Here is a 27988-nt window from a genome sequence, read left to right on the forward strand (position 1 = left end):
GTTTCCAGACTCAAAAGAGAGCAGGGCAATTAAAGGCACAGAAGTCCTGTCCACTATTGAGTCTGGCAACCCTAACTTACACTGAGAAAACAGCAGAGAGTTTCCCTTGTGGAAATCCCCTCTAGCTCTGTATCCTTAGATGATAGATTAGATAGATAGATAGATAGATAGATAGATAGATAGATAGATAGATAGATAGATATAGATGATAGATATAATCTTTATTGTCATTGTCCTATACAGAACAACAAACTGATTTCACTTAAAATATCCAAATGAATACTGTGATTGTCTCACTGCAATGGTACCTTGGTACTCGAACGGCTTGGCTCCCAAGTGTTCCAGTTTGTGAACGTTTTTCGGAAGCTGGACGTTTTTCGGAAGCCGTGCCTTGGTTTTCAAATGGTTTCAGGAGTCGAACAGACTCCCGGAACAGATTAAGTTAGAGAACCAAGGTACCACTGTATAATCAGTGCAGTGGTAAAGCAACTAGTTTCAAAATTCCAGTGGGCAACCTTGAATGGTTGTCTTAATCTAAATTAGATAATCTAAAAAAACGTTGGGGAGGGAAAGTTCAATTTTAAGTCAATACTGCTAGGTTATCAGTTCTTTGCTACCTAAAAAATAGTACTATTATCACAATACATCCCTGAAAACCAAGTGAATGAATATGCTTTGAGAAGTGGGGAAAGTATAACTGAATTTGAAATCACATTTGTACAGATGCAGTTTTTATAAGCTATGGTAACCAAATTTATTTAAAGAAAAAACTGTATGTTACATGTAACAAAGAGTAGATGTCTGGCTGAAAGCATACTATTGCATAGAACAATTCCCTTTGGTTACTGAAACGTCCTATGTGGTTTTTCTTTTCTTTTTGAACAAAGAAAAAAGAATTCTCCTAGCATCATTGTGTGCCGAAGGACTTTACATGCTGATGCCAATCTTGCAGAATATAACTCCAAGGCACTCAGAAATATAATTAAAAAAACAAAGCTGTTTAATATAAGGGTGGGCAGAAAGCAGATTGGGATCTACTGGTAGATCAGCAACAATTTCTGCCGCCCAGTTTAACTACTGCAATGACAAGTGACTCCCTTAATGTAAATTAGAATGCTGAAATTAAGAAAAATTGGGAGTAACCAGTAATGGATTTATGTGTGAAAGTACTGTTTGCGCAGCTCAACTCTGATCTTCTAAGATCAGCAGCTGCTCAGAAGCACCATTAAAAAATTAAATATTCTAAGTACATATCTTTTGTGGGTGAATCTCAGGGAATAAGTTAAACACGAAACAAATCTCACAAAGCTGAAGTCTGTCCTTCCCAATGTTTAAAATACCAATCTCTATTCATCCAGCCTCCAAACTTATCAAAATATCAAAGGTAACAGTGTAGACTTCATCAACAGTCTGAGATTCACTAGAGTAAGTATCCCTTTCCTCTGTGTAAAAACCATCTCGTTGGATCCAAACACTCAATTGCAGGACCAGAAAGAGCTTCTGCTCACGGAATTTCTTTTTCATGAACAGACACTCCTTCCGTCAATGGATAAAATGTTAATATCCAGCCCAACGCTTGCCAATGAATTTGGCTCATGTTTTCAAGAGGACAATGGTATTCAAATAGATTTTTTTTTCCTTTTATGCTTACCCAACTAGTTAGTGGGCACATCCAACCACTGGGCTGTAGTTTTCAAGCAACCGTTACCCAAATCTGGGGCGTAGTGGGAGGGGGGGAGCTGGCAGAGTGGCATGAGGAGGATGCAACAGCTATGCACCCTTCGATACCAGCCTTCCAAAGTGGATTGGGCTGGCATTGCAGCACGGACTGGGCTGGCACACCTGGCATGCACATGCCCACCTTGGGAGCCACAAAGGCACTTTCTGACGCTGCCCCAAATCCCAAATCAAAGACAACAGCATGGTAACCAGTGTTGTAATGAGTTAGTAAGTGTATATGGAATTTGCTGCGGTTGAACAGATGTAATATTTTAAACTGTGAGATCCAGGTGAGAACAGCAATGCTTCTAACATCTAAAGCAGGCATCCCCAAACTTCGGCCCTCCAGATGCTTTGGACTACAATTCCCATCATCCCTGACCACTGGTCCTGTTAGCTAGGGATCATGGGAGTTGTAGGCCAAAACATCTGGAGGGCCGCAGTTTGGGGATGCCTGATATAAAGCAAATGGTTCAACAATGGTGGGGAATTGCTTGGGTAACAGCTAGGCCAATTTACTACTATATTTTGCAAAGGCCTATAGACTCCTTATACCAGCAGGCAGGGGTGGAGGAAGGGGGCAGTCCGCCCCGGGTGTCACCACTGAGGGGGGCGACAAAGTGCCGGGCGGCACTCACTGCGGGGCCTGCAGCACACACGAGCCACGCATCTCTCCTGGGAGTGACGTGGTGGCTTGGGTGCCTGCAGGCTCCATGCTGCCCCACATGGTCCGTCTGCCACCTCTCCCTCGGCTGTAGGGCGGCTGAGTGGGAGGAGGCAGGCAGACTCCTCGGAGGCCCTGCAGAGCATCCCGTCCTGGCTGGCCCCACCTCTGGGTGCAGGGCACTGGCGCCACCCCAGGCGCCCGATCGGCTTGTTCTACTGCTGTCAGCAGGGGAGCACTTTTAACTGGTACAGTGATTAAAATAGGATAGCTATTAAACACTACAGTGAAACATTTGCTTTGGATAACGTTTCGTGCATTACTAGCAACGTCACGTCACTTTCACAACTGCACTGCACAGAGCACTTGCAACTCTGCTCCTGCAAGGGATGTACTAGAATCTAGCAGCTAGGTGGACAATGAACTGTATTTGAAGACCCGAGTAACAAATAAATGTGAAACTCTTGCATATATTGGGGGGAGGTCAAGATTACATGAAACCAACAAGCAAGAACTAAGTAGTTATGCAATAGGGAAAAGATACTAACATTCCAATAAAGTAGCAATGGGCCAGTTTGATTGACATTCACAACCGTTATTTTTGCCCTTGCCATCTTATTCTAATGTGTCTTTATAATGAAACTTTTTTTTTAAAAAAAACTTGAAAGCAGGGGATCTTGATATTTATACAGGAAGAAAGCTGCCGCTCTCCAAAGCAAATTGTGTTTTAAGTTATTAGTAAATCATTATTTTAATTTGAGATGCTTCCTCTCGAGACACAATGGTGCTTGAGAGTTATCCCCTTAATTATATATGTTTCCCAGTATTAAAGAGGGATCCGCTGCTGTCAACAGAACATCAAAAGGGTATGAAATCAATTATAAAGTTGAAAGTTTTCTTGAAAATCTTAAGTATTATCAATTTACTAATATGTGATAGGTTTAAAAGATTATCTACAAAACAGAAATTTAAGTAAAGCAATCACTAAATAGTTGAAAAATGTACAACACTGAAAGACCCATTTTTAATTTGCATATTTATGCTTAATAATGTCTAATTGAGACATCAGTTTGGAAAACAACAACAATAGAACTCTTAGATTTTCCACACTGAATTAACATTAAGGATTTCTAATGGATGCCTTAATTAGATTTTATTATTCATGGAAACTTTACACAAAATAAAATCAGTTTCTATGTGTCCCAATTCCGTTTCAGTCTAAGCGAAAAAAATAGGTGGGCGTATATGAGACTGCTGGAGATTTAATCCAGACACTGACATCAATTTCTAACTAAAATGTGACATGCAGCATTTAGAATTAGGATTAACACTCTAAGGAAAACAACTCTCTGCATTGTTTGGGCTGTAACACAATCCACACACTTGAAAGTAAATTCCATAGGAATTTGAGAGACTTATGGTAATTCCAAGTATATTTAGGATCAGGCTATTAATACTTTTTATTTGCATGTAAGAGCGTACATTTACTGTGGGATGAAAATGTTCCATCATTGAAATCCAATAGCTACAATGGCTTTTGGAACTGTCCAAAGGAAGCAAGTTTTCATTGAATATAGAAAAGTTTCTTTCTTTCTCAAATCCTATTGCTATAGCATACAAATCACATGCTCTGTCTTTTCACATCTGCAAATAACAGATTTACAATCAAAACAGTAAATAGGCATTTCTGCTATTATATCCTAGGTATATTGCCCAAAGTGATGCTGAGGTATTGTTGTTGAACTTTGGCAGCTCTGTCGCACAGAGTTCCATCTTATCTGTAAGCTGAATAATGTCTACATTAAACTTATGGGATAAGGTATCATCAATATGTGGTTCATGCTCATTTCTGCTTCTTTTTCAGACAACCCAGGTGTAATGGTTAAATCCTTCAGCACCAGTCTGAATTCAAGAATGGATAGCATGCGAATGAATAAACTAAAACTCAATTCTGGCAAGGCAGCGTTAGTAATTCCTGAAGGCTGAAAAGCACAAGGAATAGTGAATCTGCCTGCTAGAACTGAAATTCAAGGATAGTATTTTAGAATACTTCTAGAAGAATTCACCAGTGTGTTCTGAGTGTTAGCTGCAGTTTGCAAAGCTCTCTTCTTGCGGAAACACTTCCAACTCCAGTAATCTTTAGGAGAGCAGCCATAATATTTTTATTCTGCCAGGCTTTCAAGCTGCTGGTTCTCCCCGGCCGGTACGTATTTTATGCTGCCTTGAATTAAACGCTGTATCTACCGTGTTTCCCCCTTTTTAAGGCGTAGTCATAAAATAAGCCATAGCAGCATTTCTAAGCATTTGAGAAATATAAACCGTACCCCGAAAATAAGCCATAGTGATAGGCGCTGTGCGGAAGAGAGCACTGAGCTCCCCGAGTCAGCAGCAGCAACGCCGGCCGCAGCAGTGTTTGCTGAGTCCTTTCTTGCTTTTGAGACTTGGTTACTGTGCTGGCTTGGGATGGTGTGTGTGCAATTGCTGTTGCTGCTTCGTGTTTTTCAGCTGGATTCTCTGGGTTCTAAGCACTTTCCCCCGTTTGTTTGCGAAGCAGCACTCGGCTGCAGCCCCTGCCTCTCCCGGCGGCTGCAGGAGGCTGCAGTTGATCGCTATCTCCTTTTCCATTTCTTTTGTCTTTGAGCACCCGGCCCCGCCCCCTCTCCCCTTCGTGGAATGAAGAACGGAGTTTTAGCAGCATTTCCTCATTATAAAAAAAAGGTCAGGAACTTTTACTTTAACCTCAAAAATGGGATATTTCCTCTCTCTAAAAACAACTCTGACCTGAACACCAATAAAACGGGGGTAGATCACCTCCAGTTTATAAATCCGCAAGTAGATCGCAGTCTCCTGGAAGTTGGGCTCTATACTTTGGCTGATTGCAAGCCTTTGCATCTTTAAAAAACAAAAACCATGCGCCTCTCAGTCTTAATTTTCCTTTAATTCATCCCCCTATACCCTCCTCCAACCATTGCCTCCTTCCATTCCTTACCCCCCTCCATCTCTCCCCACTTCCCTCACTCCTGTGCGATCTCATTTAGTCATATACTTGCTTTTTCTGTTGTGTTGTCTATTTTATATTTAATATTATTACCCTTTATGATGTTATTTTTTCCCTTGCGATAATTATTTATTTTTTATCTTTAACTAACTTTCCTTTCCATATTTTTCCATATATAACTCAACACTTTCCCATTCCTTCTTAACTCTTTGGATAGAGTGCCCCCCATTATTGTTGTTAATTTTACAATTCCTGGATTTTTTATGGAACCGAACAGCTCGGGTGCTTCAGAATGTGCCTTCTGTTGCTACAGGGCTATGGGGCTTCACTATTTGACCCCCCCCCCCAGGTTGGGATTTTTAAAGTAGTTCTGTGGGTCCCAGGGCGCAGAATCACCCCCGATCCTTTCCTTTGTCTAAACAGACCTCTTCCCCCCTGACTTTGGAAGGCTGTGCTTCAAGGGTGATACCAGGGGTTTTTTAAGACCTGCGCCTCTTAAGGATTGTTATGGTCCATAACTTCCATTGCTTTCTAAAGGGTTGGGGGTTTAAAGCACTGCCACCCCCACCCCACCCTGCAGGCGCTCGGAACTGGCAGCGCCAACAACGCGCCCAGCAGCGCGCAAAAGAGAGCACTGAGCGTCCTGAGCCAGTGGGTCCCAGTTGTACCAGCACTTTTTTTAAAAAAAGACACCCCCTGAAAATAAGCCACTGTGTGTTTTTTTGAGGGAAAAAAGTTATAAGACGGTGTCTTAAAAAAGGGGAAACACGGTATGTTCTTGTTATATTATTGTAATTGTATTACTCTAACTTTTCTTGTACACCTCTTTTGGAACCGCAAAGTGGCATACAGACTGAAGTGCTAAAAACAGAATGAAAACAATTTCAAGCTATAAAGGAAAGAGGAAATTAAAAATACATTTTCACGTGCTTTACTATCTGTTATGGAGTAGATCTGCTTGCAATTCACCTAAAATACACCCAATGTGAACTATGAGACTTGACAGGAGCACTGAGGAAAAGACAGTGAAACCAGAAACTGAACTTTGTAATAAAACACACTGCAGATATTTCAGTCCGACTAGATTGCATGTGACACGTTCTGATGTTGTTGCACAAAAGTCTGTTACAAATGACTTCACTACTGCTTTGGAAACACATGTGAACTGCTGCACATTTATTTGCAACCATATATATATATATATATATATATATATATATATATATATATATATATAAAACACAACAACTAGAAATGTAGCCTTCAGTTTTTGTGGAATGCTTATTAACTTAACTTCCCCACCACTACCACTAATTCAAAGATTTGCCGAGTGCATGCAAATCACTACAAAGCTGCATGCAACTCAAGAGGATTTTATCTAACACTGGCTAGTCTATAAATAGGATTAACTGCTCTCTCTAGTGGGGTTTACATTAGCACATTCCTTGCTTCTCCCTGAAGCAAGCATTTCATCCCTATGTTTTACCCACAGTTACTGCCATAAACGGTTGCAACTTAAACACAAAGTAAGAACGCTCTCTACCAGCCACAGGCTTGAATCAAGAAAACCTTGTATACAACCCAAGCTCACACTGTCAACTACGGACGACGTACACAGATGATTCCCTTGTCGTTTCCCCACAGTTATCATTTCACAAGACTCAAACCATGGCATAATTCTGAGTTCAGAACTCCTGGGTTGGGGGTGGGGGAAAATAAATATAGGACTACCCCCTATTTGTCCTTCAAATATAATTTGTGATCCACAAAAGCAAGAGTGGTTGGAATAGGACTACAAGTGATCATTCCACTTTTATCCATCCATAGTTAATTTTAGAAGGACGCTGAACTAATTATGCTGCAAGACTCAGCTTGTAGACCACAGGTGCAACAATCAAATCTAAAAAAGAACTTTCATAGAACACACTCCTCCTAAGATTACTCACAGATTTATTTATTTTTGTGTGTGTGTGCGCGCGCTACAGTACCTGGCTGGTTTGTGGACTGGACGGGTCATAAGAGTAATTCTTCAGAGTATCCTGAGGATTCAGGTGAGGAGGATACCGGATTGTTGGGTGAGAGAAGTAGCTAGATGGAGCAGGAGGGAGAATAGCTTGTGGTGGGAATGGCAAAGGTGAAGGTGGAGGAGGAGTTCTAGTTGAGATGACTAGAAGAGATAAGAAAAACAGAATTTGTTAAGAACCTTTCGTTGTGGTAAAACTCTGCATCAATGACATGGCAAGAGAAACCCGTATCAAGACAAATAATAATAACGATTCATTTCCTTGCCTTCTTCACATTTTTCATCTGCAACACCACCATCATCAACAACATCATCATCATCATCATACCACCTTTCATTTGAGGATCGCGGTGTGGTTAACAATATAAAAACACAAAAATATATATCACTGTAACAAACAACTGCTCACACATAGTTTAAAAGACTGGAGACCGCTTAATTAGCCAAAGGTCTGGGAGAAGAGGAATGTTTTTGGTGCCTAAAGCTATGCACTGTAATGAAGGCGTCAAGCAGTCCACAAATGCGGAGCCACTGCAGAAAAGGCTTGTTCTCATGTTGCTCAAAAACACTTGACTTGTAACATTTTGTTTTCTTAAAATCAAGTGTTCTATAGTTTTTGTTAATTAAATATACCATTGCTGTTTTCTAAAGGCATAAAAGGCCAAATCATCACATTTCACATACTTTATTCAGACCCTTCTTTAAAAATAGAAATCATCGCCCTAAGGAAAACGTATTTTAGTTATCAAGTATGACCCAAAGTAATTTTCTATGTGGGAGGAAACAAAGAGTCGTAAGAGCCAGCAAATGATTCCACAATGCTTTGTGCTACACCCCTGCTAATGTACCAAATTGGCCCGAATATAAGCCGCACCCGTAAAATTCAGCGGCTTGGGGAGGTATGGGAACCTCGGATAGGATGGGCGCCATTACCCTACGCTTCCAGTCTGCTTTCTGGGGGGAGCTGTGCTGCTTTGTCAGCGGTCTTCCCCCTCCCCCCTTCTCTCATCTGATGTAGGGGAGGCTTCGAGTGGTGGGAGGCCTTTGGGCTGTTGCTCTACGCTCCCGGGCTGCTTCCTGAGGGGGGGGGGAGCCGCTCCAATTTGCCGGTGGCATAAGGTTGCAAATATAAAAAAAGTGTGGCTTCTATTCAGGCCAATACGGTATGTTGGGGGTAGGGGAAGGATTACTAAGCAATAACACTATGAATAATTAGCTGCCCATTGTGAAAATACTAATGAATATTCAACTTTGGGCTGAGGAAAATGCCTTCCCAATGCCGATATCAGTACTGAACAAAAATAGTTATCGTATATTATACATAATTTTTCCCTTGAATTCTCCTGCACCCTACAAATTTCTCCATGAAGAGTGTATGTAATGTCTAAAACCACTGTAATACATAATATTTGGTTACTACAGAGTTGTTGCACTGGGCATGGAAATTGTGTCACTTCTTCTTCTTCTTCTTCTTCTTCTTCTTCTTCTTCTTCTTCTTCTTCTTCTTCTTCTTCTTCTTTAGTCGTGTCCGACTCTTTGTGACCCCATTGACCAGAGCATGTCAGGCACTCCTGTCTTCCACTGCCTCCCGCAGTTTCAAGAACACTGTCCAACCATCTCGTCCTCTGTCGTCCCCTTCTCCTTGTGCCCTCAATCTTTCCCAGCATCAGGGTCTTTTCCAGGGAGTCTTCTCTTCTCATGAGGTGGCCAAAATATTGGAGCCTCAGCTTCAGGATCTGTCCTTCCAATGAGCACTCAGGGCTGATTTCCTTCAGAATGGGTAGGTTTGATCTTCTTGCAGTCCATGGGACTACATGTATGTCACCACATGTACACAATAATCACATTCTATTTATATAAGGGGATGATGTGTGAAGGATAACTCAGCTGCTCAAGCATGAGACTCTGCATCTCAGGATCACGGGTTCGAGCCCCATGTTGGGCAAAAAGATTCCTGCATTGCAAGGGGGTTGGACTAGAAGACCTTTGTGGAATGATACACCAAAAGGGAGAAAGTGCTCCACAGTATCTATAGATTTCCAAAGCACATCACTGCATCAAAACTCCAGCAGCTCATGAGATATTAAGTGCTTTGCTTTAAAACTTTATGACGACGCTTTCCTAAGTGCAACAATCTGTCTTCAGCATTTCAGCTAAAGATAAAGTTGATACTAATGCTGTGTACACATTGCTGCTTACACTGGCTCCAGCACACCTCCCACCGCTGGTCTTTGAAGTCAAGCGCACATGCTGTTGGCCACAATCCAGATGTATTTCCTGGAAAATACTCCTGGTCAATGCTCTGTGCCTCAAACTAGCTTCCATCCAATTGGTAAACAGAAGCTGCAGTTAGGCTGAGGTGTGTGCATTCCAGGAAGCTGTGGCACATGCGCCGATGACAACGCATGCGCAGGTGCCAGCGTCAGTGCATTTGGCACCCTGCTCCCTTTGTAGTGTGAACAGCAGCATAAATAAGAGGCTTTAAACATGGGTGGGAGGGGACACCTTGCTGTGTAATAATAATATAATAATTTATTATTTAAACCCCGCCCATCTGGCTGGGTTTCCCCAGCCACTCTGGGCGGCTTCCAACAAAGTATTAAAATACATTGGTCTGTGTATAGCCTAACAGCCTGTAAGTACTCAGGTTATGTGGCAGAGTACTATCAACATGAAGTCAGTTTTATAATATCAATTTCAGTGGTACCTCGGTTTACAAACACAGTTGGTTCAGGAAGTCTGTACTTAACCTGAAGCGAACTTAACCTGAAGCGAACTTTCCCATTTAAAGTAATGGAAAGTGGATTAATCCGTTCCACACAGGTCCGCGGAGTACTTAAACTGAAAATACTGTATTCAAACTAAGGCATACTTAAACCGAGGTATGACTGTATGCTTGTTTCGTAGCAGACAGGGGAAAGCTTGGAAGCCATTTCAGGGTGCTTTCAATTTTTTAAAAAAGATACAAATGTGAAGTGCTGCAAGACATTTTGAAGGATCTTGTTTGGCGTTTCCTTGAGCAGTTTTGTTTCCTTGGTAGTTTTTCTTCTTCTGTGGGTCATATGGCTGTTCCACAAATACACATTTCTTCTATAAGTGTTCTTTTCTTTTCTCTCCTCTGCTTATGCTAATTTCCCCAACCTCTTTCCTCTAGATCCCATTCATTCTTTTCTCAGTGCAGTTATTCGGGCTATTATGTGCCCGAAGGAGAAGATTCAGATGGTTCCTAGGTCCTTCTGGGATCTCTCTTAATAAAGAAGGCGGCAATTAAAAATGCGACACTAAGGGATAGTTGTTTAAGCAAATAATAATAATAATCCTTCCATGTTTTGAGTTTAGAGTAGCAAGGAAACGGAGAGGAACTATTTTGTTATCAACTGAGGAAATCTGTGTTGGAGAAAAATCACTTCCCTATTTATAGTTCACCCTTTCAGAACACCCTTTTTTAAGCCTTTGAAATAAGCCTGTTCAAGTTGCATGCTACCTCTTTGGCTGCAATCCTAACACACATTTACATGGGTGGGCAAAATGATACTTATTTCCAAGAAAATATGCAAGAGATTGTGCTATTAATGTAATACTGCACCTATGGAACGTATTCTATGGCTTACTAATGGAAAGACCCTTGGAAAAGGCAATATTAAATTTAGGAAGTTATCAATACTGTAAGCTTTTGTGATTCATAACCTAAGCATTCCCTTATTTTTATTCTGAACTTATTTTCAAGGAAATAATTTTACTCAAGTTCTGCATGTCAATCTCCTTATCACTAGAACCTCATTGTGATAATTAATTTCCACAGGAGAACAATATTTAACAAGTAACATATAATTACAGATTCACATCCATTTTGAGATTATTTGTCATCCCAGGAAACTATATCATGTAGCAGTAAATAAACTTCTGGGATTGTGAAAGTGGTTTTTTTCCCCTGGTTTCAAGAGATTTATTCTAGCTAAAGCACACTGAACTTCTCAGAATCTCTTCCTTCATATAACTTTGTGCTGAACATTAAATTGAGCATTAAGTCAATAAAAGGGGCATTATTGTGGCTGGGGAAAGACTAGCCCAGGGTTCAGAGTTTTTCCATCCCTCTTGCATCCTCACCACTGTGTGTAACTCCCGGGATCCCTGGATGGTGATGCTGGAAAGTGGTCAGTCTTGGTGAAGAATCCTGGGGAGATGTAGTGCTAAACAAAGGCTTTTCGGTTTTCTTCATTGTAGGAGAAGACATATCTGCAGTGACGACACGACATAATAGATACGTTAGCCTAGAGGTCACATAGCACCATTCTTGTTTATCAGTCACTCGGCACACGAAGAAACTCCAAGCAACGTTTAACAATTAAAAGAATACAGCATCGTATATGATAAAAAGAGAAGAACATTGCATTATATTAAAAGCCGTAGAGTGACCTATATAAAACCCAATGAAACAGCAGTAAAAACTTCAGCAATGAAAATGTACCATTAGTAGGCAGGGGGGGGGAATCATCTTAATTCATCAAATGTCTGAGAAAAGCGTTAAGTTTTTGCCTGGAACAAATGCAGTGTTAATGATGGCACCGGGCAGACTTTACTGGGGTGAGCATGCCACAAAAGCAGGGGGGCTATAAATCTGAAGTGGTTCTACTCCACTGACAAAGCCCATTTTGAGATGAGCCCAGACCCCCAGCAAATTTCAGTCTGGTTTGCAATAGGATGAATCCACTGATTGCCCCTTTCCCAAACTTAACCTTGTGGTGTGTGTGTGTGTGTGTGTGTGTGTGTGTGTGTGTGTGTGTTGGGGGACTTGCGGCAAAATTAAGCTTCACTCTTAAGCCACCCATTACCACTGTGGCCCTGAAAACCAAAATTTTCAGTTTATCCTTGTTCAGTATACCAAAACAGGAAACGTGGATAGCATCGCTCCCAAGGTTCCTGGCAGTAACGGAAGTTTCTAAGTATGCTCAGAATCCTTCATTGTTGCTGGAAACACTTCAATCTTTAAAAAAAACGATCCTGCAATCACTCGCCGCCTCTGTAAACTGAGGAGTTTTGGGGGGGGGGGGGAGAAGGCAGAGTGATTATGGAGAACTTGGGGGCTGGCAGAAAGCTACCAAAGACTCAAGCGTCCTTTCCAGTTCTCTCTAAGGGTGCTTCCAGAAGGTTGAGCTTGGGCGTGAATCTTTCACACAATTGGGTAGATGCCAGCACATGCCACCTGCAGAATAAGAGTGCACCTTCATAGCCCACAGCAAAGATAAGTGGTGTGTTCATTGAGATAAAGCAACTTCCAGCACGATCCAGACTTTTTGCGGTAAGAAAAGTGGAGCATAACAACCACTTGACAACAACAGCGTATAACCTCCACAATTTTCGCGAAAACAAATCTGGGCGGCTGCTCAATATACGGTTCATCTGGAAGTGACCTCAGAAAACTCTTGGAAAGACTCCAAGAATTTTCTGAAAAATCTTAGAAATGTGAAGCAAATGAACAGGAAGCAAGCTGGAGGAACCCTTCCCATGCTTAGTTTTCACAGCCTGCCTGTCCATCCACTTGCTGGAGAGTAGACAGAGAAGACATACAAAGAAGACACTCTTTTTGAGTGTAGTTTGACGTGTGTCTCCAATATTATTCAAGAAAAACACCTGCATGTATCAAAAGATTGGAAAAGCTCTACAAAAAGCCATTTTACAAAACTAAGTATTAATTTGCCTTGTGTAAATTTTAAAGAGTTGTGGGTTAAGAAAACATGGGGCTCTTTCTCAGCCTAACTGACCTCTCTGTGCTGATGTGAGCATAATGGCCCTGAAATACTTGGAAGAGTGAGACAAAATACTGAAAAAATGAATATTCACTTCAATGTATAACTGAAATCAGTATCTAATAACATAAACTTGCATCTACAAGAGTTGTAAATAGCAGCACCCTTCTTCTTTGACTAGCACATTTTCGTTTTGCTACACAACAACACCCTTTCTACTCCCAGCACAAAAGCCATTATACACATTCGCTTCATAAAATTAAATAAAATTTCCTTTCGGCAAGGTGACTCTTGCATACTTATATAATCTCAGCGCTAAGAAGACAGTCCGTTAAAGTGGTATGTGGGGGGTGGGGGTGATGCAAGCTCCACACCCAACTGCCACCTCAAGGGCAAAAAGCACTAAAATGGTAACCTCCCCCTTGGATTACTGTAAATCTCCCTTTTTGCATGTACTCTACATGGCGCTGCCCTCGCTGATGACCCAGAAGCTGTAGTTACGGCAAAATGCGGTGGCCAGGTTAGCGAGTCAGCCAGCTGGAATCGTATTACTGCAATTCCACGGGATTAGCAATGGGCTTCCAGGCCCAATTCAACGTGGTCAGGTTGTTCAGAACATAAGAAAAGCCTGCTGGATTGAACCAATGGCCCATCTGGGCCAGAATCCTGTTCTCACAGTGGGCAACCGGATGCTGTTTATACTGTAGATGTATAAAGACCCAGATATCTGAAGGAAAACCTGCCCAGCTGTTAAGTTCTGAAGGATAGGTCGTTCTTGGTGTCCCAAATCCAAGTATAGAGTATTAGGAGAACAAGTTTTCTTAGTGCCTCGAATGTGGAATGCCCTCCTCACTGAGGGTTGGCAGGCACCTACAATGTTATTCTTTCCATAGGCTCAAGTCTTCACCAAGTCTTTAAGTACTGAGATATTGTACAACCACCCACAGCATTTGTTCATTTTACAATTTTTATTTCAGCACCGGTTTTATCAACTAATGTTCTGTAAATGACATTTCTTACAATACCTTTTTAGTGCTCTGTTAAAATGCAATAATCCATTCTTCTACATCTTCAGTTTGATATATATATATATTGATAATACTGAGTAACTGGGAAAGAATATGCAACAGGACTGTGTCAGAATGGGAACGACATATCTATCTCCTTCATTTGGGACGGAGGGGAGATAAACAATTACTGGTAACGCTTCTCTACAGGATTATAAGCGCTGGCATCTTTAGCTGACACCAGTTAGAAATGAACGTTGTGCTAATACAACACAAGATCGTAACATTCATACATGTCTCTGAATAAAACTGGTGTTGAGTTGGTGGTGGAATTAAACGGAAGTATGGCTAGATTAAAAGCTTGGAAGTTATTCTTGCATAATACTATAAAGGTAAAGAATATGCATGTCTGGACCGCGTTATGTTATAAATTTAAAACACTAGCACATCAAAGGGATAAAGGCTTATGCAAATTGGGGGGGGGGGGAGAACGTTAGATCAACTCATCTCCCAACAACGTAATTCCATCTACAAAGGAAGGCAAGAGAGAGAGAGTTGCTGTGAAGCATAATGTATGTAGGCAGCTCAACGGCAGCTTGCACAAATGGCGCTCCAGATGTATATCTGCTCAAGTCAGCCCAAGGCAACTATTTTGATCAATTCTAATGTGATAAAATGCTGCGGGGAAGGAGTGCAGAAATGTGTTTACGTCAGACTTTAATTAAACTGTTGTTTGCTTCCAAAGAACCTTAGGAAACACTAATGAGACATGAGTTTCAGCAATTTCCTCATCAAAAGCACAGGCCCTCTGCCTCTGTATGGAGCTGCCTGCCATCCCAGGGGCTCCCTCGATAAATGTCACATGGCACACCCCAATCAGCGAGCCACCTGTTAATGGAACATTCCTGGAGTCAACTTGTGAGAGAGGCAGAGTTCAAGGACCCACCTGCCTGCATTGGACACCTGCTCGCCTTTCACAGGCAGCAACACAACATGTTCACTTTCCCATGAATCTGCCGGAGGAGAGCCACCAAGGAATAGGGGCACAGACGCAGAAAGAATAGTTTTGCATCTACTGCAGCCAGCCCGGCTTAATTCCCAAATCCACCTCCATTTAGTCGCAGCTTCAAGCTACTTAATTAAATGAAATCTTTCTCTGCAAGGAGCACTACATTGAAGCCAAGTAACAATAAGCAGAAGGACTATAGTTAGGAGTTATTCCACAAACATTTGTGCAAGAGTTCAAAGTGCTGTAATAGGCGTGCCCTATCACAGTTCTTCTGTTTCCTCTTGCATAAAAGGATGTGCATGGTGCCTTATGCAATCAGAACACCATCTATCGATTTATTTTCACTTTTTTGTACAATGCTCAAGTGGCGCAAAAGTAATACTTAAAAAAACAAACCAACCACAGATTGCATCTTCTGCAAATGGACCCAACTATTTCAGGAAATGCCAGCCTGACTGAATTATTTATTCCTCTTCAGTCTTCCCTAATTAAGCAGGAAGGGAGGAATCATTCTAACACCTAAGAAAATTCTTTAAAAGGGGGGGGGACAAGTTAGTACCTGACTCTAAATGCATACAATACATAAAAAATAACCCCTCGCTGACTTAAAACAGTCATTACAAATTGGACTGTATTTTATCATTTTCAGGTGCTAGATAAAGCATTGGTGAGTTGCCAGAGGATTAATTTCCCTAACTATGAAGGGTAAAAGACGTCATCTTCATATATGCCTAGGAAAGAGATGGACTACCATACTTTGATGTAAGTTTGTTCATAGTACAGAGCTTATGCATGGGCAGAAAAGTTACTCTGCCCAAACTGGGAGACAGGTTTTTTTTGTCCCTTAATTCCCTCCTCACTCCCCGCATAAAAGCTGCACTTGGAGAAACAATCAAGGTGAAGGCAAAAGCTGACCTCAACACTTGGGTAAGAATGCTCCACTAAAAAGGAGCATTATGAATCCATGAGCAAAGTAAGGTAAAAGGTAAAGGACCCCTGGACGGTTAAGTCCAGTCAAAGGCGACTATGGGGTTGCAGTGCTCATCTCGCTTTCAGGCCGAGGGAGCTGGCGTTTGTCCACAGACAGCTTTCCGGGTCATGTGGCCAACAGGACTAAACCGTATCTGGCGCAATGGAACACTGTGACGGAAACCAGAGCACAGGGAAACACCGTTTACCTTCCCGTCACAGCGATACTTATTTATCTACTTGCACTGGTGTGCTTCCAACTGCCAGGTTGGCAGGAAGTGGGACAGAGCAACGGAAGCTCACCCTGTCGTGGGGATTCGATCCACCGACCTTCCGATCAGCAAGCCCAGGAGGCTCAGTGGTTTAGACCACAGCACCACAAAGTGCACACATGTGTTAATACAGTTCCAAGAGATCCTTGAATTACACAGGCCTTCACTCGGGCAGCCTCCTCAACCTGTCTGTCATGATGATGAGCTCTTTCCTAATGTTCTCCAAAAATTAGAAGGATCAATATGCTGTAGAATATACCTATAATACGACTGTACTAGCAAGATCACTCTGTTAAGAACACCCGATTACAAAATCCTACCCAAAACTAACAACAGGCTATTAGATTTATACACTACAGAAAAATGTTGTGGATTACATCATCTAGGTCATTTCTTCAGATAATTTCATAACCGACAGAGACAGAACTTTAAAAGCAAAAAAGCAAAGCCTTGGTGGCTGTGAGGAAATTTAATTGTAAAAGCCAAACGTATTGCACTTGATACTGGCTAATATGTTGTTTGTCCATTAAGAACTGGCGTATCACTGAGGTTCATAATGCCTCTAGGGTAAAAAACAAAACAAAACACTAAACAAAAATGCTACTGAGTGCAGTGTATTAGTATTAAGAATCTAAGAAATATTGGTCTACAGCACAAATCAATCAAGTAAAATCAGTATTTTTTTAGTCCTGGTGTTAGCCAGTTTGAAAAACTACTAACAGCAGAATACAGCCCTATGGAGTTATATAGGATTTACTCCCAAGTAAGTGTGTATTGGATTGCTGTTGAATGTTCCATTTTAGGAGATTCCTTTGAGGAACTGAAATGAATTTTAAAGCAGCACATTTAAACACAGCTTGAAATCCAATACAATTAAGGACATTTAAGGCTACTAAAAACTATGGGCTCGTATGTAAATTGGGGCCACAATGTTCTGTTAGCATAAAAGAAATTTTTTATATTCATAGGTTTTTTAACAACCAATCTGGGTCAACAGGCTTGAATTGTTTGAAACTGTAGTAGTTCTGGATGATTACAGCGACAGACATAAAACAGGAGAGAGAGAAAAGAGAAAAGACCAGATTTAAACTTAAGCATGCTTATATTATTGCGATCGATTTTAATTTCATACATCAAGGTAACATTTCCTTTGTCTAGATCAGATTATAGACATTCCTTTCCAATCCCAAACTGCTTCCTCCTTGGGAATAAACATATGACTGCCCTGAGCAAGTCATGGCTCAATACCGTCTTCAGTGTCTGCGAATTGCCGTATTTACTCGAATGTAATGCACCACCAAATCTAACGTGCACCCTAATTTTCACGAAGTTAATTTGGCCCAAAAAGGTGTGCATTACATTTGAATAAATATGGTAGTAAGTATTACAGTATCAAGAAATAAATTTATGTTCAGAAACTGAGCGACAAATGTAGGGTGATTTTGCCCCCCCCCCCAAGCAATTTCTTTACTTGCCTACAAATTAGCATCCCCCTATGGCTGCGTTGAAGTGGTGTCGAGGGAGGGATATTTATCACTTTCCTCCCATGCTGCTTCCTGATCTAAGTCTATGACAGGATATATGCAGCTGCCCCTAGCTTAAAAATCCCTAAAGATCACAGGAGATTCTGATAACAGATCTCCCATGTCATATCTAGTTTGGTCCTCAGGTTAGACCCTAGAAAGCCATTGTTCGACCGAGTATTCGGCTATTATCAGTGCTATTTTTCTAGAAAAAGAAGTGCTGGAACTCTCCACAAACGCTTCCCTTATTCTTTTATAATGGCAATGGCACCCACCTGAGAGGGGCCAGAACTGATTTCCAGCGAGTTTAGGCTGGAAAAAGCCCTAGCTGCTGCTATTATTATTATTATTATTATTATTATTATTATTATTATTATTGATGCTGGTGGTGGTGTTAGTTAAATTTATATACTGCCCTTCATCAGAAGATATCAGGGCGGTTGATTGTAGGTTTGACTTTAAAGCAGCAGCTTCTCTGATCAGATAATTTGAGATACAGTCATACCTCAGGTTACAGACGTTTCAGTTCGTGTGTTTTCGGGTTGCGCACTGTGCTGAACCCGGAAATACCGGAATGGGTTACTTCCCGGTTTCAGCGCTCACACATGCGCCGAAGCGCTATATTACGTTTTGTGCATGCATAGACGTGCCAAATCGCAACCCGCGCGTGCGCAGACGCAGCGTTGCGGGTTGCGAATGATGCGGGTTGCGAACGTGCCTCCCACACGGATCACGTTCGCAACCCGAGCGTCCGCTGTATTGTATTTTGAGGAGAGACAGGGAAAGTATTTACAGTGCTTGGCATCTGAATCCAATGAGCCGAGAGGCAGAGGAAAATTACATTCCCAAAGCTCTCCAGGCGGCAACAGACATTGCTGAGGATGATTAGGAGTGTCCATTGCCTTAAATTCAAAGCAGCAAGAAAACAGTTGATGCCTACCTGTGCCTTTTTCCTTTCTTTTTTATTTATTTATTGAGGTTCATATCTGGATAACAACTAGCTACTGACCTGGCTATCTGATATGAACATATTTTTGAACTATATTCCAGCAACATGGAACCTCTTACATGGGTTTGTTGAAAGGATTTAACCCTTTTCTTTAGTTGGGGGGAGGGGGGGGAAGGTTCCCGGAACGGCTTACAAATATCCATAATAAGACAATTCCTGCGCTCAGGCTTACCATTTAAAAAGACGCAACACAAAAGGAAAAGGGATTGGGATGGAAGAGGATGGAAAGGTAACTCAGGCACCGGTTCTTACATACAGAGCTTTTGCAACAACGAGCCTCCCAGTATTGGGAGAGCTGACCTTCCAATCCAGCAACGGCCAGAATATCTTATGGCCCTACCTGGTTGGTTGGTTTTTACTCAAGAGGTATACGGAAGGCATCCATCTGTCAGGTCATGATTACAAGGACTCTCATGTGCAAACTCTGCAATGGACAAATGCTTTGGGATGCTTTTTATACAGTACAGTGGTACCTCGACTTACGAACGACTTGACAACCGAATTTTTCGACTTACGAATGGGGCAAATGGCTGCACGCTTACGAATTTCTTGACACCCGAATGGAAACCACGGCGGTTTTAGGTAGGGTTTTTTTGACTTACGAATTTTTAGATGGGGCTGCTTCGACTTACGAATTTTTCCATTTCCAATGCATTCCTATAGGAAATCGCATTTCCAATGGCGCTTTTTGACTCATGAATTTTTCGACCTACGAAGGTGCCTTCGGAACGGATTAAATTCGTAAGTCGAGGCACCACTGTACGTATTATGGATCTTTATCGCCTAGTCCTCCCCTTGACTTGCGAGGATCCCCCTTCCTTGCACTCGTCCTCTGCCAGCTATCTTCCCCTCTCTATTCCTTCTGTTATTCCCCCGCTCTGTTTCATTTTATGTTGTAAACCGCTCCTTTGCAGGGATCCGTTTTAGGAAAGCAAGAGCTGATGGTAAGAACTTGAAATAAAACACAATAAAGGCTGGTGTATAGTGCATGTATACATTTATTAGGATATATCGTGAGATGTTAAATATTTACAACAGTACAACAAATTGCTAGTGGAATATAGATATATAACTCTCTTAAAAGAAGCTTTTGGTCATGCTTTCATTAGGACAGAATACACAGTTAACACAATCAAATCGGCATCCTGTAAGGACATCCTTAGGGAACAAATCAAATGGGCATCCTTAGGGAATAAATGTGTTGTCCAGGAAAAGAATGTTTCTCCAGGGGAGAAAAAATAGGGCTTAACCTTCACTGTGTGCCTTGGGAATTGCATTTTTCTGTCCTGTGTAGGTGAGCAGCTGGCCTAGCTGTCCAGTTATGGTTTTCAGTTCCTGAACAGCGCTACGTACCTCCCCTTTTAATTCTCTAAGTTCTGAAATTAAGATTTCCATTTTAGAAAAACCGTGAGACGGGGGTCTAATAAGGAAAGGCCCATCGGGAGATGGCCCCATATTTAAAGGAATTCCAGGGAAAGCAAGTCCAGAAGATGGGGAGATAGCAAAAGATGGCAGAGGTCCAGGAGGAGGATATTCTGCAGAAGGTATTTGTTCCTCATCACAAGGAAGTCCGGCAGGGGGAAGGTGAAGAACAGGCGAAGGGGATCCAAGCACTTCTGTTTTAATGGAAAGCTGGGGTTGTACTAGTTTGCTGTTGTTGAACGCAGAAGAACCATAGGAAAGTGAGCATGATGAAGAAACTGTAAAATTAAAATGTATTTAATTGTACACCCTAATGTACAATTTGAAATAAATCTTTATATCTGTATTCAATGCTCGAGGAACACACCATAACATCCTATTACTTTCCACGCCCGAGTAAATATGTTGTCTTACTCTAACGTTAACAACGAGTTTAACTGCTGTTGAGCCGTGAAACTGCTGCTGTTTTCCAAGAAACAAATTTTATTAAATATATAGGGTATGGCTTCTTCTTAACCCGTGCCAGTTCTTTGCAGAGTCCTTTCAATGGCAAATGTTTTTGCATCCTGTTGCATTTTAAATTGTCCCCTTTTCTAAGCAAGATCCTCTTCCCATCAAAGGGTGTTTTTTTTTTAAGAATGCATTTATTTCCCACAGTAAGCAATATCAACTATAATTTCATTACTTCATAAAACTGGGTAAGGATGGAAAGGAAATGTCGCATTGCATACCAATTTTAATCATGGAGTGACTATTCGTTTTCATATCGCCTCCTAGCTTTGAATAGTGCTTTCAAGAAACACCATTTTGTGTGTGTACAGACAGGATCTTTCCTTTTCATTCTCTGTCTGCAGCTCCCTGCACTGTCTCAGTGTCCAACCCAAAAGGTGTCTTTTGGTTTTGGAATGCCTCGGCAGTACGTTGCAATTGGAAATCAGGGTTCTCAGTTTAGGACCAAGCCCACCATCCCTGAGCAAACATGGTATAGATTTCTCACTCAAGGGACAAATTACAGTCATACCTCGGGTTAAGTATGCTTCAGGTTGAGTACTTTCAAGTTAAGTACTCTGCGGACCCGTCTGGAACAGATTAATCCACTTTCCATTACTTTCAATGGGAAAGTTTGCTTCAGGTTAAGTACGCTTCAGGTTAACTACGGACTTCCAGAAAACAGGTTCTCTCCATAGGAGAGAGCATGGGTTGCGGCAGGGCTAACAAGACAACCCAGGGCCTTGGGGGTGGTCTGATATTTGGCTTTGATTGGTGGTTTAATTGTTGCTGGGGATTTTTCCTTGTTGCAATTTGTTGATTGACAGCCCTTGCTTGGTTTAAGCTGAAGGAGCAGTTTGTGCTACCTCTTTGCTGCTCGCTTCGAATCTCCCGCCCACCCTCCGCTTCATTTAGGCCCCTTTGCTTGACCTTGCAGTGCCTGTCTAGGCGGTCGCCTGTATTCAGGGGCCTGGTAGGGATTTTGCCACTTGACTGATTGGCTGGTGTCAGGTGGTTTTTGCCTACCATACTGCAATTAGTCACAACTTGTAAGGTTGCGGTTAGTCATTGGTTCAAATAATTGGTCGAGGGGTACAGATTTTGGCAGGGCCTGACCCTCATGTGATTGCTGCTGCCATATAGAAGTATTCCGTTAAAGCAGGCATGTCAAACCTGCGGCCCTCCAGATGTTTTGGCCTACAACTCCCATGATCCCTAGCTAGCAGGACCAGTGGTTGGGGAAGATGGGAATTGTAGTCCAAAACATCTGGAGGGCCTCAGGTTTGACATGCCTGCATTAAAGGAATCCCGGGCTCCACATGTTTGTCTGTTTATCCCCGCTAGGGGTCAGGACCACACATGAGCCTCGGGCATAGCTGCCAAGTTTTCCCTTTTCTCGCGAGGAAGCCTATTCAGCATAAGGGAAAATCCCTTTAAAAAAGGGATAACTTGGCAGCTATGGCCTCGGGGAGCATCTGGGGAGAGGACAAAGAAGGGCTTGTCCCCCCTGCCCCGTCCTCTCTCAGGGGCTGCTTACTTACTGACTCCCCTACTAGGCTAGAGGGAGTCAGATCTGTCCCAGGCGGGAGACAGATGGCTGGGAACCAATGACTAAGCAAGCACTCACATTTAATTGATTGTATTTTAATAAAAAAAGTTGTGGCCAAATTTTAATGCCAAAAACCTTAACAAAAATTATGGTGTCTGTGTGAGTTATTGGGGGGTCCTCTTGGTGCCTCGGCACGCAACCAATTAAGTACTTAACCTGAGATACCACTGTACTTAGCAAAGGCAGCCAGACCCTAGGAGGTTTATAGAACAACTTGTTTCATTTGACAACAGTTAGGTTAGAAGTTGCAGAATTACCAAATAGCCAGCTGCATCGGTGGTGCCTGGGAAGAGGAGAGAACATCTCCCTCTTTTCTGGAAAACCATTATGGTGATTCGGGAGTGATGTGCTTGGTTCTGGTTGCCAGGATTTCTAATCTGAAATTCCAGGCACCTTCAGGTACCCCACTACTCCCCAAGCAGCTTCTGGGATCCTGGCCAAAATGTGTGTCATGCTTTGACAGATTGTTTTAAGTGCACTTTCATCTCCAAGAGATTCAGCTCGGCTCAAGCCAAGGAAGGCACCTCACGGGCAGAAACAGCACCGGATCAGTCTATTACTGTGAAATTATTGTGCTTTTGAACTTTTATTTTGTGTCAGTGCTTTGCACATTCCCTTCCAATTAAATGAACTGCAAAGTCCCCACACTAATTTTTGAGCACTTCATGAAGAAGGCATGCGCACTGAGCTCTTGCGCTCCTGACACGTACTTACATATACTATTTCAAATTAATCTGCAAAGTAGTTAAATGAATAAATAGGGGGGTTATGTTAAAGTAATTAACATATCAGATGCCATATTTATGTGTGTGAGAGAGAGAGTGCAAAAAGGTAGCGTGGCTCAAGAGATAAAATAACATATTAACCACTGACTTTTAACTTAATAATCTTTAATAAACGGTGAAACATAAATTCCATGGAATATATATTTTTAACCCACAAAATTCTCTTTTCTCACACTGTGATAAGATTGTCATCATTTCTTTTTCTTTAAAGAAGAATTACTTACCAGTAACTGTGGTTCTGCATATTCATACTTGTGGAGCAAAGATCTCAGGTGCTGCTGAGCTTCAGGAACCTTCTAGAAAAGCTGTGCCTGCCATTAGTACATGACTGTACTCTTATGGCAACTGGATGTTGGGAACTGAGGTTACAAACAATCTCATCTTCTGCCACTAGCCTCAGAATCTTATGAAAGCAGCAATTTGGCCAATAGTGTTTCTTCTTTTTCCTTTTGTGATGTGACCCGAGTCCTCTCGTATGGAGACCCTGGGGATGAGCTGTACCAGGTCCCTTGGTACTTACCAACTCATAACATCAAAACCATAGTTCTCAATGCTGAAGTCGACACAAAACCAAACCTCAAATGTGCCTATTCATTGTAATAAACACATCTGCCCCTGAATTTCAGGAGACCGGAAAAGTATTGTTCTGATAATGCAACATAACAATGTCTTGGGTGGAAGAATGACGGACAACAGGTGAGTGTGATGGAATTCTGAGTGAAGCAAGCCCCAGATATAGAATGTCGGAGTTGAGTTTGACAGATAAAAGGGGTGTAAAAAAGAGTAAAGCTGAGCGAGGAGTGAAGGGGGTGCAATGAGGAAGAGAATGAGTGTGTTGTGTTCTGATAGGATTCTCAAACCACGTGTCTTGTGTGGATGTACACAATAAAGAATCCTATTGCTCTCTAGAACTGAGTAGGTAACGACAGGTATTTTGACGACCATTATTGGAAGTCTGGGTTCAGTGGATTGAGTGAAACTACTTAACTCCAAGGACCCAGGCCTCGGAGAGGAACCTAGAATGTGTCAAAGGTTTCCTCCAAAAGATTGATCATGCTGCCTATCCCAAACCAATCTTATTCTAAGTTGGAAACACATTTGTGTCTGCACATTCAGGATATGCTACGCCTGGCAGTCTAGTTTACAATGGAAGGCCATGCTTATCATTGAAGCACATCAACGGAAATTGTAAGTATTTAAGCCTTTAAGTGACATGACAAACATCTCTTAAAACTAAAGAGACAGGATAGGAATAAATTCAGAAACCATTTAAAACACATAGCAAGGAATTGGCTAATAACACTCCAAACACATCCATGCAGCACTATAATGACTATAAACTAATATGAATTATCAGTCAAAGGTTAGACTGCAAAAAAGTAAAACAGTCCAGTCCCTATAATAAATCTGCATGGGAAAATTATTCCAAGAGGGTGGGCAATGACCATTTTTGAAAATTGCCTCTGCAGACATAGGCACATGATGTTTACCCATTTACTTGCCCATTTTAGCCTATGTCTTTTGTGTAATTCACATGGCAATAGCCACCAGCAATGTCTTTTATATCAACGTCTATTACAGGAGCAGGACTAAAGCAATGGAACTAAGATCCTAAAAGAATAACAAAGGTTGCTTTTTTCAAATACCACGAGAGAGAGAAAATGATTTATCGCCCTGATATGTTTTCCTAGGGCTCGCCGATCAGAGCCTAGGGCTTGCCAATCAGAAGGTCGGCATTTCGAATCCCCACAATGGGGTGAGCTCCCGTTCTTCAGTCCCAGCTCCTGCCAACCTCGCAGTTCGAAAGCACATCAAAGTGCAAGTAGATAAATAGGTATCACTACAGCAGGAAGGTAAACGCCGTTTCCGTGTGCTGCTCTGGTTCACCAGAAGCGGCTTAGTCATGTTGGCCACATGACCCGGAAGCTGTACGCTGGTTCCCTCGGCCAGTAAAGCGAGATGAGCGCCTCAACCCCAGAGTAGGTCACGACTGGACCTAATGGTCAGGGGTCCCTTTACCTTTATGTTTTCCTATGCCTCAGTTCAAATTGTTGATTATACTTACAATTGCCAAATAAAGAAGGGGGGGCACAGGAACTTATGCTACTCCATAACCTTGGGCCCTTAAATGATTGGTTTTTACCATGAATCCATTTAGACCCATTTTTTCCCTTAACTGTAGGTCACCAAAGCTTAGGCACCACAGAACTCTGCACTCCACAACTAGAATTATGCAGAGACCACCATGCTAAGGAACTTAAAAGATTATCCTTCTTGATACAAGCATTCAGGTTTTAAGAACTGGGTGACTTTTCATGAAATCAGTACCAAAAAATCAACGACAACAAAACAGAGCATCTGTTCAGATGGTGTTCCCATCACACATTGCATTTCCCCTTCCTGTTCCCCTCATGAAGTGATCATACAAATAGGTGAGTCTTTTTTTTATTTTAAGCCCAATCCCATGCTTGCAAATATATGTATAAAAAGATACAAATAAATCTTGCATTCTTTATAGAAATTTTATGGAAGAGGGAGTACATTCTGAATTTATATTTTGTGGTAAGTGGGAAGAATGTAAAAACTGGCCCAAATAAAAGATTGTTTCGACATGCGGTAAAAAGATCATTTGGGGGAACGGGGATACTGACTGGGGTGCAAAAGGGGCTGAGAGATAACTAAAATGGAACTTTTATGGTTGGTACCACAACTGCGCCAAAATGTGTAACATTCCCTTGAAGTAAAAACCCTGCACAGAAACCATCTTCTTAATGCTATGTTAAAAAGAAACGAGGCAAAAAAACCATGATCAATATAAATCTGAAACAAAGGCTATTGCATACCGTATACAATATGTAATTCATTTTTATGTGTAAGCTTGAAATAGTTATTAATTTCAACTGGGAAACTGGGTAACATCATAAGGCGATGAGATGAAAGATAAGGATCGTCTGAGAATGGGTAACTTTCACTGGTTCAGGAGAAGTTATATTCTTTTACCAAAAAAAATACCTAATTCTAGTAACCCATGCACTTTTCTGTGTAATATCACAGGTCTTTCAAATAGCAAACAAGGGCATGAAATCTGGCAGAGACAATCAGCCAGAACTAAGGAAGTTTGATTTTTGCTGATCGGATATGCTTCACTTGCCTCTGTTATGTGCTAGGTGAGTTTCAACTCCTCAACCCCACTTCCATGCACTGATGTCAGAAGATAAACAGAAGGACATCAGTGATGATGTCAGAGGACATCAGTGATGATGTCAGAGGACTTCAGTGAAAGACTTGCCAGCAACAAATGCTGATGTCATCTAAAACAAGGCTTTGGGGCTCAGCAGTCTGATCTCGCTCAGCCTGTGGTGAAAGCCCTCCCTTGCTGGCAGTTACTAGAAAACAGCTGCCACTGATGTCCTCTGACAAGGCAAGACAGTGGCGCTGAGGAGGTGGAACTCAATCAGGCCTTATTACTCTTGCCACTTAGCTAGGAATATGGGGTATCACTTGTATCAAGAGAAAGTCAAATGTAAAAAACTGTTTTATTCAAGTACCCCATTTATATTTCAGATATTTCTCACATAAGGGAAGGTGGGGAAGCAACTGGTTGATAAAACCAATTAAAAATGTCCCTTTACAACAGGGGGTGGCTAAGCCTCTGCCTGGATCTGTGCCGCTAAGCCAGGCATGTCCAAGTCCGTTTTGGGGGCCTGATCCGGCCCGCCAATCGATTTAATCTGAGCCCCGTGGCTGTATATGTCCTGGGGTAAAATCCTAAAAAAGCTCAACAACCTTGGGTAAACTTCAATCATAAAAAAGCTCAACAACTTTGGCCGGCCCTCACCCATGTTCACCTCATCAAATCTGTCCCTCTTTGAAAAAAGTTTGGGCACCCCTGCAACTAAGCCAAAGGATGCCACCAAGACTTCTCAATATGTCTGCTCTTAAAAGATACTCTAAATGACTGGCCATGCCAAGGGTGGCTGACTATCAAGGCAGTGAGCTATTCCTCCTTACAACTGAACTACCAGAAGCCATGCATTCAGTTGTTCTGGAACTCCCTCCCAACTCAGTTTCGACATGCACACTCCTTGCTGAACTTCAGGCGCATGACAAAGTGGGAATTTTAAGGAAGTATTCAAGTTTCTATTTGGTTTTAAGGTGAATTTTTATTTTATTTTCTGCCTGATTAATTTTTTATGCACGCTTTATATGGATGCCTTAAGGAAATAAAAATAATAAATGATAAACGGAAGGTCACTTTGTTATGTTTGTTACATGCAAGGACAGTGAGCGGCATGATTGCTGGCTAAATGTCTATAACTTTCAGGATAGCAGTTACTGGGCAGTAGAGGGTAAACTAGTATGTTCATTGGCTTATATGTAAAGATAAACAGAAATAATTTAAGAACGAAGCAAACTGAAAATCTCAAGACATTAGGGAGCATAAAATAGGAAGGCAAATCACCAGGGTTAAGGCTATTAGATCTTTTCTGGACCTGCTTCCGAACCTCTATTAGCAAAACAACATGGGGAAATAAAATAAGTGAAGGCATTTATTTTTCTTCATGCCATAGGCAGCTTTACTTTATTAATGTTTTCATATCAACTTGCTATTAAAGGCACAGAAACAAGGCAGAATGTTTATTCATTTTCTTATAAAATATATGGTGAAAGCTTAATAATTTATTCAATTATTTACCAGCGTTGCTGGATTGCGCTAGCCAGAGAGTCAGATGAATAAATTAA

At 41.7% G+C, this 27988-nt stretch overlaps 1 protein-coding gene across 8 annotated transcripts in view; it reads right to left on the bottom strand.

Annotated features, from left to right (window-relative positions):
- The window catches only part of NFIB (nuclear factor I B), a 213367-nt gene that overhangs the window by 45726 nt on the left and 139653 nt on the right, over positions 1–27988 (bottom strand). For all 8 annotated transcript variants that reach the window (XM_035140574.2, XM_035140575.2, XM_035140573.2 and 5 more), the window contains exons 7-8: positions 11512–11640; positions 7370–7548 (exon numbers count right to left, since the gene is read on the bottom strand). In XM_035140574.2, coding sequence (XP_034996465.2) covers positions 7370–7548; positions 11512–11640 — 308 coding nt within the window. The remainder of the gene's footprint in view (positions 1–7369; positions 7549–11511; positions 11641–27988) is intronic.

Source organism: Zootoca vivipara, chromosome 16 (assembly GCF_963506605.1).
Source record: "Zootoca vivipara chromosome 16, rZooViv1.1, whole genome shotgun sequence".
In the NCBI taxonomy this organism is placed as follows: Eukaryota; Metazoa; Chordata; class Lepidosauria; order Squamata; family Lacertidae; genus Zootoca; species Zootoca vivipara.